General features: G+C 37.4%; 1 protein-coding gene across 2 annotated transcripts in view; it reads right to left on the bottom strand.

The window, feature by feature from the left end:
* Positions 1-390: 390 nt before the first annotated feature.
* PRELID2 (PRELI domain containing 2) overlaps positions 391-17,892 on the bottom strand; it is an 87,687-nt gene continuing 70,185 nt past the window's right edge. For both annotated transcript variants that reach the window (XM_020964310.2, XM_020964313.2), the window contains 2 exons: positions 5,075-5,144; positions 391-3,939 (listed from right to left, as the gene is read on the bottom strand). In XM_020964310.2, the coding sequence (XP_020819969.1) occupies positions 5,085-5,144 (60 nt within the window). In that variant the 3' untranslated portion in view covers positions 391-3,939; positions 5,075-5,084. The remainder of the gene's footprint in view (positions 3,940-5,074; positions 5,145-17,892) is intronic.

A 17,892-nucleotide genomic window follows, 5' to 3' on the forward strand; every position in this document is an offset into this window, starting at 1 on the left:
TGAGAGGTTTTTGCTTTGCTTTGTTTTGTTTTAGCTTTGGTTAGCCCCTTACTAGTCAGAAATGGACCTGGTTTACTACAGAGGCGTATGAATACTTGTTACATATGCTTCAAAACTCTTACAAGTAGGAAAGGACCTCCTAGACCCATTAGTAGACCAGACAGGTCCAGATCTGAGTTGAACTTCTAGGGAGTAGCAGAGCCCTCTAGTGTCCTAAGGGTTAGAGTGAAAACACAGTTTGGCTTGGTACATCCTTCTCTATGAAAATTCTGGGAATTAGAACATGGTAGCTAACTCATCTTTACAATGTGAAAGGGAAACTTAGCAGATAAAGGCCAAAATCCATGCTAATTGGCTTGATACCCAAAGAAATAAGATTAAAGTCACAAATAGTAGTTGAAACACCTTTATTTCATAGTGACAGCAATACTATTAACTATTCCTTTCAAGGATGTTACACAGAGAATTAAATAGATTTGCCTTCTCCCCCTTAAATCACAGTAACACTGAATCAAAATACCTTATCAGGCATCTTCTAACTACATAAATAATGGGCTTGGTATGAGAAATATTCTGTTTAATTTTAATCCATACATTATTAAATGTATTTAAAAACATTTAAAGAAAACAATTGAACAATAGTTTAATGGATTTAATTAACAAACTTACAGAATATCACACTTATCTGAAAGTCACTTATATAGTCATTACCTCACATGTATGATGTTGGTTAAGTCACTTAATCTCTCAGGGATAAACTAGATAGCACCTAGTTCATCATCTGAGATCTGTTCCAGCTCAAAATTTATTATTATATGATCCTAAATCATACATGCCCATCATAGAAAAGAACCAAGAAGACAACGAAGAAAGGTCTCTTGGCAACAACAACATACATACACACACAAAAAAAAAACCAGCCATGATGTCCATATACTTATGTTCATAGGGTAGCATGTCAGTACATTATAAAGCATTGGCTCTTATTTTATATAAGATTCTAGCATTCTTATTTATCTAGGTTAACGGCTCCTGCATATTAGAAATGGAACTAAGAACTGACAGCTGACCGTAAATTCTAGAATGTGTGTGTGTGTGTATGTGTGTGTGTGTGTGTGTGTGTGTGTGTGTGTGTATTAAAAAACAAGTTAAGTTTAAAAAAATATTTCAATCCAGGGTTATTTAGTGTAGAGGTAAACTCTTTAATATACCATGATAGTAGCCTCAGGATTTCATTGAATTACAGAATAGTACAATAATTGATATTCATGACACTGACCAGCAGGAAGATGTTAAAACTATGTGTAGAACACTATTTAAGAAGCATGTCACACATTTTGGCAAGATTTCCATCAGAAATTTTTAAAAGATTGCTATTTAAGATGGCAAGCTTTGGTTATCTATAAAATTCATTTATGTGGATCACCTCAATCTACCGAGGTGTCAGATAAATACGGTGTCACTGAATATAAAACACATGATACAGTTTATATTAAAATACAGCACCTTTCATCAGTATATGATTGAATAGATAAAACATTACTAAGGTGAAACGCTAACAGGCAACTGTAAGGCAAAATCTTAAATCATCTTTCCTCATAATTGGGATTTTCCATATTTCGAAGTAAAAACTTTATTGGCCAGTAAGTTAAACCAATTACAAAGCCTTCAAAAACAACTGGAAATGTGCATTATATAGCTGAATAGGTTAGCTAAGATGTCTTTTATGTTTATTTTTTAGTTTGCTGTTTGGTGACCTAAACTCACCGAAACTAGATTAAAGTTTACTAAAGCCAGCTATTGAGAAGTAACACCTTCCCAAACTATTCCTATTTTTTACAAATTATACCTTCATCTCAGTTTTGAGATGGGGGGAAAACAGGGCAGCCAAATAGGGACTTTCAGATGTCTGATCACATGACAATGACAGGTATAGAGAATTAAAACAAATTATAAGCCATAGTCAATAGAAAATAAATGGGATATCAAAACAGATTTGACACACAAAGCTGCCAATACCTGCAAAAATAAAATGAGCAGGCAAAAATGATTATCACAAATCTAAGAGATGTACCTTACTATAAAGGTGACCTTTGAGGAGAGAGTGCATCTACGGATGAAATCCAGCAAATTAGAAGAAGCAACTCTGCAAAGGACTATTAGTGACTAATGGTTTTTTGGCTGACCTTTAAACTCCTGAAGCAATTCAATTATGAAGGAAATTCTGCATCTCTGTGCTTTAGGTTGTATTTTTTTTCATCTTTAAGATGGACATAATACTAAAGATCCTTAACTTCTTCAAAGTGGTCATATAAAAGAGAGTAAGATAATCTCTGTAAATGACCCTAAGTTCTTCAGTAAAAGAAGCAAATTAGAAACAACTTCACTGAAATAGCAATATTATCACACTTATTTTTGGAAGTAGGCTGTCATTTGAAAAGTCCAGGTACTACATATTGATGGAAAAGCCAAAGTAACTTCTAGGTTCTGGCCTTCATATCTTCCTCCCAGTACAACTGCTGAATGATATAGCAAGAAAACAAAGGGAACATATCTTAAAAACACAAATCAAGCAACAAAAACATAAGAAATAAAAGTTCACAATTGAAAGCTTGCCACAAAAAGTACAATAACTTTAAAATCTATTGGTGGGTGAAGTCAAATGAAGGTTTGAATATTAAAATAAAGAATAATATTCTGAAACTTATCAATGATGGTCCGATTTCCCTATCCTAAGGTGACTTCAAAGTTATTACCTCCCAAATGTTTGGTTAGGAACACCACCAACATGCTTCATTTATGTTTTGCTTATTTTGTCTTCCTCTCAGAGGATAAAGCAGTACTGGACTATGGTTTTTAAGAAATAATTGTATTGCCTTCATCTTTTCAAAGTGCTTTCACATCTATTATCTGACTTTATCTAGGTGGCACAGCAGAGAGAGCACTGAGCCCATCAGGTCAGGAAGACCTAAATTCATTTCCAGCCTCAGGTATATCCTAACTGTGTGACCCTGAGCAAGTCATTTAACCTTTGTTTGCCTCAGCTTCTTCATCTATAAAATGGGGATAATAATAACACCTACCTTCCAGGGTTGTTGTGAAGCTAAAACAAGATAAAGTTCTTAGCATTATCTGACATATATTAGACACTTCATAAATGCTTGCCTCTTTCACTCCTTCCCAACAACCCAATCAGGTTGGTAGGGCAAGTCTTATCCCATTTAACAGATAAGAAAATTAACATTAGTTAAGTGACCTGAGTCAATCAAGACTAAAACTTAAGTCTCCTAATATCCAACCTAAACGGCACAGATTTAGCTAGAATATCAGAATCTAAACTGGTTGTTATAGGAAAGATGGCAAATGTGCTTCTTTTCAGGGTTATGAAAAGGATATCAAGCCATCATAATGTATGCACTATAAAGGTAATTTGTTTTCAACATAATCCAACAGCATGACTACCACAGACCATCTCGGGTTCAAAATACAATCCCTTAAATTTACTAATCCACGTGATCCTATGGCTATGGTGATGTCATGCTCCACGCACATGGAAGATCACTATTTAGTCTTCTTAAACAATTCTTGTCGCTTTATGGCATAAGAGAATTATAGAAATAATTCTAAGGAATCACTAATTAACAAAAATTATCCTAAACATTATCTTTTTCATTTTCAAAGTAAAATTCAAATAAAATTCAAATTGAAGAACTTATCCCCAAGAGTTGCATTTTCTTTAACAAATGGAAAAAGAACTGTACTTCCAGAAGAGTATATCTTTTTAAATACTTGTAGAAGGCTAGTGCCTTTTCTTCAAGCCATCCATGTTGTATCCTTGAGCCCTCCTCACTCTGTGGCTGGAATATCCAAAGGTTTTGGAAATGCAGTGGCAACAAAGGCATTGTTCTCTTGGAACTGAAGACATGGACTCAACTCCCCCTTATAAGGCAAAGAAAGCAAGCTTTATCATCTAATAAATCCACACTTCTAATCAATATTTACTTGCTCTTTTTTTTTCTGTAGCAACTCAAAAGAGTCATTTGAATTCTACGACAATGGGCCATTCTGGAAGAAATTACATTTCTGTGGAGTAATGATCTTAGAATAAAGTCAGCACCTCCTTTTGAGTCTACCTTCCCAATAGTAATAGCTAAATGAGGAATAAGAGATAACTCAAATTGAGATCTTAATCATAGTGATAGTATAGGACTTTGCTGTTATCAAATTCCAACAAGCAGTCAAAAGCATGAACAAACAGATGCCAGGACTATTTGTTTTATTCAAAACTGAAAGGGAATCCAAAACATGTCAAATGGATTTGTCAGTAGCAATGCTACAAACAAATTGCTTGGTGAGATTTATATACCTTTATTTTGGCTCATGATGAAACAGCCTTTCCAGTTTTCCAATACCCACTTAAAGAGTAGGTCAGGTTGTTCAAATGAGTATCAGACGTACGAAAGTCCCATCAATACTAAAAACTCTATATAGCACAATACTAAAAACTCTATATAGCATCCCAGAACATGGGCATCATACTTAAGAGTAGAAAGTGATATTATTTGGCAATAAGATAAAGAGTAGGTTTAAGAGTACTGGCCTCACCAGTTACAAATGAGAAGAGGAATAGTTTAAGACCATGGATGCGACTAACGATTTTAAACAAAAATTTGTCCTATAACAAAAATGTAATCAAAGCTACTAACAAGTTGTAACAGAACTAAAGCCCCTTTTTCATTCCCCTTCTTGCTCAAAACAAAGTTTTAAAAGCCCCCTTCATTATTCTTAGCAAGTTCATGAGGCCCAGTTCACTGTGGGTCTTTTGCTTTCTTGAGAATTTTCTTGCAGGTTCATGCCACGTTCAGAGCTGCAGAGCTATAGCAAGTTGTCCACTATTCAATCAAATTCAGCTGTGATCCTAAATTTTGTGTAAGAACGATACAAACTAAAAATATTGAACACGTATACTACACATGTGAGGTGGGCTTCAGAGCACAGAGCTACAACTCTGGGTCAACAAAACTTACTATAAATGGATAGAGAAAATGATCCAGACTTTGTTCTTGATACTCACTGATCATTCTTTATTCAGGTAAAGGGGTCCCACACTGTTCTTTCAAAAGAGTTTCCATTATTCTAATTCCCTGTGAGAATAAGGAAGAAAGATCAGTATGCCATATTTAATATGCACATACTTTCATAATTATCATACCTTTTTCCTTCAAGGGTCCAAGGCTATTAATATATAATCATGTTTTCCATTTCAAAGAATTAAGTTCATCATAATGCCACAAATATAGAATTGCCAATCCATCAACAAGCTATTTGACAGCCACGGTGCTCAACACTGTGGATACAAGTATTAAGAATGAAACAATCCATACCCACAGGGAGCTTACATTCTAATGGAGAAGACAAGTACATATAGAAATATATGCAGCATACAAATAAAGTGGAAAAATATGAACAAATATGAAGTAAATTCAATGTCGTTCAGGAGGGAGAGCACTGCAGGTTGGGGGAGATCAGGAAAAGTCACATGTGTAATATGTTGCTTAAGGTGTGTCTTAAAGGAAAAAAAGGGACTGGGGTAGCTAGATGGTGCAGTGGATAGAGCACTGGCCCTGGATTCAGGAAGACCTGAGTTCAAATCTGGCCTCAGATAGCCTTACTAGCTGTGTGACCTTGGGCAAGTCACTCTACCCTATTGCCTTGTGCAAAAAAAAAAAAAAAAGAAAAGAAAGAGAAGGACCCTATGCAGCAGAAGTAAGGAAGAAGTGAAGTTCTGACACAGCTGGTAATGAGGCTGGAAGAACTAATGAAGGAAAGAAACAATGAAAATGTCTCCTCTTCCTCCCTTTACCTATAGCTGTTGCAAACATCTAACTATAAAACAAAACTGTAAATCTCCGCCCACTTAACCTTGCCTCCCTAAGGAGGCATGATCTGGAAAACACAAAGACCACACAGCTACCTTAATGTGGGTCTGAAGCAAAGAGAACTTTGTCCTAGGAATAAGAAAAACTATGTTTCAGGCCCCAAACTGCAGCAGGAGCCTGAGGGGAAGTCATTTCTCAGAGCCTCAGTTTCCCTCTACAGCAAAGGAGGACATTAGACTAGATGATTTCTAAAGTCTCTTTTACATATGAGATAATATTCTTCTCTTAGAACTAGATAGGAAGGAATGATGTAACAAGGAATACCGAGAGAAAAAAAACCTGAAGATCAGTGAGAAAACAAATTCTATCATGGGAGATGCTAACAGAGCTGTACTTCACTGTCCAATTGATGAGAGTAAACTATGGAAACAGCCTACCTGGCTACCATTGCTTCTTTCTTGGCACAGTTATCACAAGGCCATGAATCAGTGGGGTAAGAGAAGGACCTCTCATAGGAGAAACTAAAAAGAGTATAAACTGAAGAGATAGAGACTAGACCTGTGACTTCATTGATAGAGAGAATTCCCAGAGAAGTAAATTCCTCCCAATGCAGCCACCACACCTTCTCTGAAACTTAAAATCTTAAGAGAATTGTCTAGGGCACTAGGAGTTTTAAGTGATTTGTCTAGGTCACACAGGAAATATTTGTCAGAGACAGAAAAGTAGAAACAATAATATAATTAAAATTAGGCCCTGAGGAAGTCAAAGGCTAGATGTAGAGAAAAGAAGGAAAGGCCAGATGTCTTTCCTTTATTGGGAGAATTAAGGGTAAGTTTAAAAAGGCATGACCCAGATGGAAGAAACTACAGACTGAATGAATGAAAAATTACTTAGCAAGCTAACATCTCAAGACCTACAATAAGTGCTGAGTTCTGGAAATACAAATACAAAAATGAATGCAATCCCTGTCTTCAAGATATTCTTATACTTATAGAGGGAAGCAATGATACACGGGAGTGGTATCCAGGTGGGGATATTTTGGTTTGGAAAGTTAAACAGATGCTGAGTGGTACCATAGGGCTCTCTCCTAGAACCAAGGACAGATGGTATGATTATGGCTCTAAGGAGGGAAGGAGGAGGAAGGAAGGTTGTGAAGGGTGATTCAAGGTAGCTTTCCGGTGGTAAGGAGATGACCTGGAAGTGAAGTGAAGCATAGTTGGAGCCTTGACAAGATGTAGTGGGCACCTGAGGCAACCACCAATCAGGATAACAGGAATTAAAGGATGAAAGTATTAAATGCTCCAGGAAATTTTCTAATTTTGGTGTCCTGGAAGCTAGGGAGATGATGGCCAGGATTTACAGATCAATCTATCAACAAGCAAGTGTTAAACATCCATTCATGCTAGGCACTGTACCAGCCACTGGGGAATGCAAAGAAAAAGTGAGCCTTTTCTCCTATAGAATGCTAGTGCCTTGAGGGCAGGGACATTTAAAAAAAAATTTTAATCCCCAGCACTTAGCACTACACCTTAAATAGAGTAATAATACTTAATGTTTGATAAATGCTTACTGATTGAATGATTATTCTGTTCCAGTGCTCTAGACTCCGGAAAAGTCAAGGGATCATACAGAAAATTCAAAGAAATTCAATTGGACATAATACTGAACAAATTTCTTGGATAATCCACAAGGCAATGTGACAACTTATATGATCATCACTAGGGATATTAATTACTTTATTAGCAAGATGCAGTGCCATTTATGGAAACTTCTGGCTGAATAAGTGACAGATATCACCAGGAATTTGGGGAGATTCTCTAAAATAAATGCTGAAGACATACTGTACACCCCATAGAGCCTGGGTCAGCTTCCTTCCAAAACAAAAAGAAATGGGAGAGAATAAAGTAAAATTTCCAGTGCTGGAGAAATGCTCTCAGTTCTTATTTAGGTAAGGACCTATAACTTTTAGACAGTTCCAATTTGGAACCTCTACCTGCTCTACTTCCCCCCTAAAAACAAAAAAATTATACAAAGACAGCTATGTGTGCTTTTATAAGCTCAATAAAGACAATACTAATTTCACAGAAACTTTTCAAAATCCTTTTTTTTAAATTAAATTTAGATGATCTTTCTTTTAAAAAAAAAAAGCATGCTTCTTCCACGGAAAATGAGAAATGGGTGAACTGTGCCCATCCGTCTAAATAAAGAAGGCCTCCATTTACAGAACAGAACACTAATTGACAGAAGTGAAGCCTCTCAGGTTTGCCTTGGGAATTAAAAAAACATTATTTATTCAATCAATTATGTTCATAATATGACAGCTGATTTTTCTCTTTTTTTTTCCCTTTCCACTACCATTTTAGTCTTTTAAGTAGAATGATTAGGCAAGTAGAGTGAAACCAAATCTATTTAAAAAAAAAACCTTTAGCGGAGCAGGGCAAGCCATTGCTTAGGATCTTTTCAGTAAGAAATATCAAAGTCTAACTACAGAATTCCTTTGCTCAGAAACCTTAAGTGGTTTCCTATGACCTCTGGGATAAAATGCAAACTCCTCAATCTGTCATGTAATGAGGAAACTCTACAACCTGGCTTCACCCTGCCATTCCACCTGTAATTCATCTAACTCTCCTCACATACTGCATTTTATCAAGACTGACTTACTAATTGTTTGTTGAACTTATCACCTCATCTTGCACCTTTCTGGCTTTTCTCAGACTTTGCCCTATGCCTATCATGCATTCACCTTCATCGCTGCCTCATAGCATCCTGAGCCTCCTTCAAGGGTCAGTTCACCTATTCAAAGGTGTCTTCCCTCATGCCACACCTACAAACCTCTATCATTAATGCTCTCCCCTCATCAAATTGTTGGTCTAATACAGGGATAAGAATGCTGGATGTAGAGTCAAAAGACCTGGGTTCAAATGCCACCTCCATCACTTGTTATCTCCGTGACATTGGAGAAGGAACTTAAAAGTTCTCTGTGGCTCAGTTTCCTCATCTGTAAAATGAGGGAGTTGAACTAGAAGGGCCTCTAAGGTTCTTTCCATCTCTTAATCTAAGATTCTATGTTGTATCCCACCACATCCCTCCAGCAGAATGCAACTTTCTTGAAGTTTCATTTCTGCCTTTGTATCCCCAATGCCTAGCATGGTGACTGGTACATCACGGGTACTTAATAAATATTTGTTGCATTGAAATGGTCAAAGGTAAAAATCCACTTGACATAGTTCTTCCAAATAAAGTTCAGACACCTAAATCTCTACCTAAGGAGATCCAACTTAGGGGCCTAAATCATACCCTTTATAATATGTTGCTGCACTTCCAATACAGAACAAACATTGATGCCCCATTAAAGCATTCTCCTTTATAGAGATATGGCTTAAAAGCTTCTTGGACTGACAAACCATAAAACAATTTGATTTTATTATTCTCCTCCCCCTTGGAGGATTTTTTGTTTTATGACAAAGCAATCTTTCTCCATTTGCAAAAGAACATGGAAGTGAGCTATCTCATAGACTCATTTCCCTAATGCTGCAGAGCATCATTTGCCAAATATACCCTCCTGAAAGAACTGCAGAGCTTTTAAGATGCAAAAACACGTTACAAGCCTCCCATTTTAAGAGTCCCTAAGCAATAACTGATCATTACTGAAAACTCAAAGGCTGCCTAAAAGAAAGATCAGGGAAGCTGGGAACCAAAGTCAGCTAAATCCAGGTCAAAACTCTTTTCATAAATATCAACATGATGCTTTCTTGAGAAAACCATGATTTATCTAGGAGGTCCTCAATAGGACCATTAAATCCAATGAGGAACCAGAGGGTTTCAAAAGCAGTCTTTTAGAGGTATTTCTGAAGGGAACTCTTAACAAAATAGAAATGTTCACTTAATTATTACTATGATAACAAATTGGTGCATAAGACCCCTCTGGAAATAATGCTTTCTTGCTGGTCATTGCTTACAGAGGGTGTAATCCGCCCTACTGTTATTATTCTTTAAGAGCTTGGACTTCTGAATAATAAGTGGCATAATCATGGGAGCTAATTATTTCTGAGAAGCATTGTAATGGAAAGCATCTTTGGTCTCCTATTACGCTGAAGTCTCTAATTATGCACATTGAGGAACAATACCTGCTGATGTAAAAGCTAATGATGATGATAATAAAAATAACAGTTCAAATTTGTAGAGTACTTTAAGGTCTGTAAATGGCCATGCTCATAACTACCCTTCCAGGTATTATAACCTCCATTTTCTAGATGTGCCCAGAGAGGTGAAATTCTTTGTTTGGAGTCATATAGCAATTTTAAAAAACCCCAAAACTAAAAGCTCTGGGAGGGTCTTAGAAGCCATCTACTCCAACCCATATCTGCATAGGAATTTCTCATTTATGACATGCCCAACCTCCCTGGGTCTCCATTTCCTCATCTGTAAAATGAGGAAGTTAGATTCGATGGCTGCTAAGGCCTCTTCTAGTGGACAATGAAGTAGCCATCCAACACCAGGCTCACAGCTTTCAATGAGAGGTCAATGACTATTCCACTATCCCTGGAAATATTCCATTGTACTTTGGGACAGCCCTGATTGTTAGGAAATTAAGAAATGTGTGCTACTTTAATATGAGGAAAGGCCTAAATGTGAGACTTTACAACTTCAATATGTTGCTTCTAGCTTTGTCCTCTAGGATGAACTATTTCTCATGACCACCTTTCTGAAAGCAGGTTACCATAACCCTGTCCCTTTTCTCCCAGTCTTCCTGCTCTCCAGATCAAAAAATGTTCTTGTTGGTCAGAATTACATACAAAAGTGCAATTCTCCTTACTAATTCTTCTTCTTTGCAAATGATGAAGTTATCATAAAGTGTCTACATTCAAACTTGAACCCAGGTCTTCTGACTCCAAAACTAGTGCTCTGCCTTAGGCTGTATATCTGCTTTGAATAATTCAAGACAATACATAAATTTCCCACCCCCAAACTTAAATAACAGGTTTGTCCAGGTTTGGGGAGGGGGAGAGAGAGGGAAGAGAAAAGACGCAGAGATAGAGACACAGAGAACAATGCATGGGTCCCTGACCTTCAGGAGATGACAGTCTTGTTGGGGACACAAGGTCTACTGAAACAATTCAGTAACAATCCCAGACAGCAGAGGATTTAGTGCTGAAATTAGCAGTCCTAGCAAGTACTGTAAGAGTTCAGAGAAGTTCAGGCCAGTGAGAATTATGGTGGTCATGGAAGGGTTAATGGATAAGGCAGTATCAGAGAGACATTTTGAAGAATGAGAAAGGTTTCAACAGACACAGAGGAAAAGCATTCAGATCCCAGTTTACATTTCTATTTTAAGTGGATTCTTCTCCATGTGAAAGAATTCATATCAGAACTCCTTTTTTAAATAGTCACTAGTCACCTCCCCTCATTCATTTAAAATTAATTTTATTTACAATACAATTAAAATTTTATTAAGTACCTATAGCATTGTAGGCACAGAGCAAAGCACTGGGGATGCATATAAGAAAAAGTAAGAAAGTCCTCGCCTTCAAGGAGCTTACTATTTATTAATGGAGGAAGAAAGCATACATAAGGTAGAGTTGGTAGGGGGGAAGAAAAGTATGTAACCAGGGGGCATGATGAAGGTAAAGGTAAATCCAAGCAGTATTGCTGGTTAGAAATGCAGAGCTGCCCCCTGGCCTGTTCTGAACCCTCTTTAGATGGGGACTTTGGAGGAGCTGCTAGCAATTTTTTTAAAAGTTGCTTGAAGTACAACTTTTTGGCAAAATATCTAGTGTGTAAATTAAAGCACACCTAGATTGGAGTCTGTTCTGGGAGGTAAAGTAGGTAGTACAGTAGAAAAAAACAGTGACTATATAGCATCACCTGGGTTCAAATACCAGCTCTGCCATTTATTATCAGCATAACCTTGGTAAAGTCATTGAGCCTCTGGGAGCCCAAATTTCCACATCTATGAAATGGGAGGGTTGGACTACGGTCTCTGAAATTCCTTCCAGCTCTAGATCCTATGATAATATCTATGAGCCTATGATATTTTAAATTAACTTGTCATTCTTTGCATAAGAAAGTTCAACTCAGTCCTCATAATGATCCCTTCAAGCTCTGAATCCTTGCTCCTATGATCCTAAGAGAGAAGAGGAGTAAAATTAACCCTCAACACCATTTTAAAGCTTCATAAAACACTGTCATTCTCAAATTTTTTATCACTATTTTCCTAAAACATTATATATTATAGTAAATTGGCTTTTTATCTAATATTGTACTTTTATGTATTCATGAGGAAAGAGAAAAAAAGAAAAAACAAGCATTTATTAAGTTCTCTCTAAGGGCCACCCACTATGCTAAATGTAGGTGATACAAATAATAATAAAAATGATGATGATAACTAACATTTATATAATGCTTGCCAGGTACTGTGCTAAGTGCTTTTAAAAGTAAATGACTTGCCTAGGGTCACACCTCTAGTAAGTATCTGAGGTGGACTTGAACTCATCTTTCTGACTCCGGGCCCAATGCTCTATTCAGTGTGCCACCTATAGTAAGATAATGCCTGACCTCAAGGAGCAGGGATTATCAAAAGGAGATGACAACACAAAAAAGGGGAGATGAAAAGGATAGGGGATAAGCAGAAAATCAAGGCACTCTGAATGGAGGCATGGTTTTGAAGTCCAAAGGAGGTCAGGAACAGGGCTAGGAGGAGAATGAAGGTTATGCACAGCTCCTCCACAAAATGGAGAGTCCAGAAGGAACTTACCAACTGGGGAGGAGTAGGCCTCATGGAAGGATGTTCTGTGGCGAATAGGCCACAGAGAGGGAGTAGTAGGCTGTTCCAGGGAAAGGAGGGCCCATTGCTGAAAGAAGTTCCAGAGTGGAACCTGATATGTCAATTTAAAACTGTCTTCATTAAACCTAACTAGAGCAAATTGGCCTACCATATGAACATATTCATACAGGGAGTTAATAATTAAAATGAAGGTAATTCTATATTCAAAATATTCTTTCCCCCCAAAATGAACAAAGAGTGGCCAACCTCATATTCTAAAAACTATGTCAGATATAGAAATAAAGGTACAAATATAAGGCATACTTACTTCAATATTTCAAAAGATACAAAATTTTATAATGCAGTCTTTCTTGAGTTGCCGTGCTTCCCCTCTCCCCCCAAAAAAATCATTTGGTGACCAATTTTCTAGTAACATGGTCCACAAATCTGAATAGACCAGTCCTTAGACAAACACAGTTCATCAGCAGGACCACTTGGGGAACGCTTCCTTCAGTCCAGAGTCTGTGATCAATTGGTATACTCTTTGAGAATTTAGGATCTCATCCAAATCATGATGAGACACCAGGTTAGGATTTCACTGGAGCTGGAGCTGTAAGAAACCTCATGTATCATCCAGTCCAACAACCTCATTTCATAAATAGGAAACTGAGGCCCAAGGCCCTTTGCACCAGGTCACACACATAGTGAGTAGCAAAGCTGGGATTTTAACCCTTCCCCTATCCTCTCTAAATCCAGTGCTCTTTCCATTGTACCATGCTATCCTATGTACAAAGTGGGTAAATAACACTTCAAAGATCTGTGATTGTGTCAGTTTGGATACTTTCTCCACTGTACAGATTGCAACCCCCTCTGTAATTTAGTAAATGGGCTTGGAGAATAGCTGTGGTTAAAAAAATGCATCACCCCAGAGCCAAACCGACTATGAGTCTCACTGAGTTCATCCAAGATCATGGTCCTTAGACAACAGTTATACAGTTCGTCACTGGGCCCATACCTGAAGTCTTTCCCACCTGGTAGGAACTACCAGCATTTTTGTTCCTACTAGAATAGCCTTCAAGAACCCAGAATCATCTCCATACCACCATAAGACATTAGGGTAGGACTTTAGGAAAGAAAGTAAATAATGTCTATGAAAAATGTAAAGGTACTTTTCTCACTGACTCCCTTGAATAATCACATCTGCAGAGCATCTGAAGTGGGCTCCTTATCAAATACAAATACCTTATTAGAATATATGACATAATATGATTTTCCCTTAGAGGTTTATAAACTCGGTCTTGAGTATGATTCATTTTTGTGTCGAGAGGCAACCCAAATCATTACACCTTAAGTGTCAAGGCCAGAACAGTAAACTGACACAATAATCCAGATTTATCTCCATTTCACGCTACAAAACTTTTCCCTCTCTTTAATGAGAATATGAAATTCTCATAGTCCTTAATGGAAAGGAAGAATATACTTGGTACTTTCACAGGCATCTCCTTAACAAATCACTCAATATAAGATAGTCTGAATTCTAAGTTCAAGAAAATGATGCTCTGCTATTCATAGAACCTGTCTTATTATGCTAAGGTTGGTTTCCTAGCCTTTTTTTTTTGTAATAATGAAACACTAACTGGATGGCTAAAGGCTCACTCTCCACCCTACCCCCCACCTCCCACCCCATGTATATATAGAAAGAGTTTTGATTCTTCAAACTTGAGTATGACAAAGTGAGAAGTGCTTGGAATTGGCCCCAAGGACAGAAACACCTGGCTGTAGCTCTGAATATATCTATTTTTACCCACATGTTCCAGTGGAACTGGAAGACAAACATTCCCCTGTAGGAACCATTTTTGCTTCAATACAATATCTGCCAATTCTGTTTCTTTGGTTGATGATCTAATACTAAGATAGGAGAGCCCTTCACTTTATACTAAGGAGCTGTTAGAGCCGAACGAGCTTTTCATTTCCAACAGACAAAGCGTCTGCAGGTTAAACAAGATAGCAGGTTACAACTTACAACAGAAGTGCTATAATTACCATTAGCAACATAAATAAGATTGCTCATCTTTATCCCTCATCCTTCAAATTACCTGTGAAGTGGCAAAACAATGAACACATAGCAAGGTTTAAGAAAAATGTTTTTTTTAAACAATGAAGCATTTAACACCCTAAATTAACAAGAGTAATCAAAACAAAAGCTACATGAAGGAAAACCACCAAAAAATTCAAAATATAAAACCTCTGTCCATGGATCATTGTCTAAAGATAATCCACCTACTGCAATTAGGTCAGTCATTTGAAAAAAAAATCCTAAGGCTCACAAATTCATATGCACTCCAATGCTTCTTTGCAGCTTAAAAAAGAAATGAGGTATGAGAAAAAGTGGAATCATTTTTATTTTTTTATGCATTTGTTTTTTAGAAAAATTTCTCTTCCTTTCATAGTCATTGTCTACTCTCTTTGACACCAGATTTTCCTATGCAGATTAATTATTCCCACATGGATATACTAAATCTACCCATTATCTTTAATAGAAAATAAGTCCATTGGAGATGGTATAGCATGCCTATAATCCCCACTACTGGGAAGACTGAGGTTTGAGAATCTCTTGAGCTTGGGATTTCTGAGCTGCAGTGGGCAAAGCCAATAAGGTGTCCACACAAAGTTCAGCATTAATATTATGAGCCCCAGTGAACACAGAGGCCACTAGACTACCTAATGAGGAATCACACTGGCCCGTGTCAAAAACAAAAGTTGTTAAAACTGCTATACCAATCAAAGTGGGTCCAAACAATCACAATCAATCAATAAACATTTGTTAAGCACCTACTATGTACCCTGGTACACTGGTATACTTTGTTAAGTCTTGAGAATACAAAACGAGGCAAAAGTCAAGGACTGCCCTTAGAAATTTCACCATCTGTACAGGTGAAAATAGGATAGAACTAACAGAGAGAAGACACTAGAATGAAGGTGCTGGGAAAGGCTTCCTGCACAAAATGGCATTTTAGTTGGAACTTAAAGGAATCCAGGGAAGTTTTAACATATCATAAAGCTAAGCAGGTAAGTTGCACAACAATGTTTTAAAAAGCTTCAAATGCCAAAGAGAGAAGTTTATAAACTAACCCAGTAATCAGGAGACTTGTCCTTTTGTCCTACCTCTTCTAATAACTAGCTACGTTAGCTTGGGGAAGTGACCACCCTTTTTGGGATATCAATTTCTTTATCTAGTAAATAAACAGATTCTATTTAATCTATTGGGGTTGGACTAGATGATCCCCAGGGTGCCTTCCAACCATAAATTCTTTGATTCTATGAACCTAGGGAGATGAGACTGTCTAAAGCACTGTTTTCAGCTACTGCCTGCCATTCATGAAGCAGATAAAAAGAGAGACTTCAAAGGGGAGAATTGGAAAGTTCCTTCACATTGTCCTTCGAATACCTATGCTGGTCCCCTGCATGTAAGCCACTTGAAAATGCATGCTTGTTAGTTAATGTGGATTAGGCAAAGAGGGTAGATGGCTCAGCTAAAAGCATCCTCACTGTTAAAAAACACTATTCAAAAGTCGTGTATCACTGAATACGGCCACATTCTTCTCCCTTCTGACCCAAACACTTTATGGAATCTTAGATGTGGAAAGGATAGACTATCTCCACTGTAAAGCAAGAGTTTCCTCTGTGAATGAGCTCCCTGTTATTATTATTGGACAGGTTAAGCGCTGTCTTGATAGGCTCAGACAAGTCATTTAACTTCTCTAACCTGTTTCCTCATCAATTAAATGGGATAATACCACATATCTCACAGGGTTGTTGTGAGAATCAAATGTGATAACTTATGAAAAGCACTTTGCAACAGTTAAAGTACTGTATAAATAGCTATTATTATGGTTATCATTATACTTATGAAATGGAAAAAGACTTAGTTATTCAGCCTCTAACACATACAGTGGGGTCTATGAGAATATAAGAATTACACTAGATGAAAAAAAATGGATGAGTTACAATCTGCACCAAGAAAGGGAGTATCCCATTGACTGAAGTGGAGAGGATGAATAAAAATATTTTAAAAGGCTATGAATAAATGCAGCATTAGTAAGGCAGAAGAGACCTTAGGTAATGTAGTTCAACTCCCAAGTTCATTGGATCATAGATTCAGGGCTAAAAGGAACTTTACAGATCATCTGATCCATTCTTTCACTTTGCAGATGAGGAAACTAAGTCCCAGGGAGGTTAAGTGATTTGTTCAAGGTCACCTATAGATAGTAAGTGGCAAAGCTGGAGTCTGAACCCTCCGACTCCCAAACCTTGCCATTATACCCCAACACAGTCCTTACTTTATCATAGCTTAGACACTGAACAACAAAACTACTAAAAATAGTCCTACAATTTTATATGACTTAAGGTTGTATCAACAAGAAGGGTGTTATTTCTATGCAAATGAATTATCAACTCAAGCAGGTGTTCATTTTTCTGAGCTCCCTCAGATTAAAATAAATTAGGAGTTTGTTTGTTTTTTCTTTAAGACTAACCAGCTGTTAGGTAGTTAGACCTGGGGTCCTAGTGGATAGGATCCCACAGGTAAATCAAGGAGGTATAGAATCTGAATCCAGTCAAACAGGATCCATAGTGGACAAGAGTTCTTCTGTCTTTCCCCCAAACTGAGATGTATGCATTTCCTCCTTAGCACTATATCTAATCTAGGTTCCTTGAAGCCTGTCATGAGGAGCTATTTAAACAGAGGGACTAATACCATGTTGATACATGGAGGACTCTACAACAACTGTACCCAGAAGAGTATGGAAGAAGGGTCAGGGGAGCTAATTATGACACCTCAGATACCAGCATACAACAGGAATCAGGGATCTTAAAAATCTTGCACCACCTTTGCGCCACCCTCACAGGAACTATACTGTCCTTGTTATAGAAGCTCCAAAATTCCTCCTTAAGTAACTGTTCTGAGACACTCCGATGCCTTTTTCCCAATCCCAGGGGTAAAACTGAGGGCCTGAAAGCATCAAGACTCTACCTGCATCACAGTATGGTCCAACAAGGAGACAGATCTCCGATCAATAAAAGATCCATAAATCAAATAACCTTTGTCCCTATATAACCTACAGATGCAGTCCCAATTTTCAAGCTATTTTAAAGCAGCATTACCAGGACTATGGCTTCCAGTTTCAATTTTGAAACCGAAACTGGCTCTATGCTTTTACAAAAGCCTACAGTAGTTTGTGTGAATAAGTA

This window comes from Phascolarctos cinereus, unplaced genomic scaffold (assembly GCF_003287225.1).
Source record: "Phascolarctos cinereus isolate Bilbo 61053 unplaced genomic scaffold, phaCin_HiC Scaffold_2;HRSCAF=192, whole genome shotgun sequence".
Lineage (NCBI taxonomy): Eukaryota > Metazoa > Chordata > Mammalia > Diprotodontia > Phascolarctidae > Phascolarctos > Phascolarctos cinereus.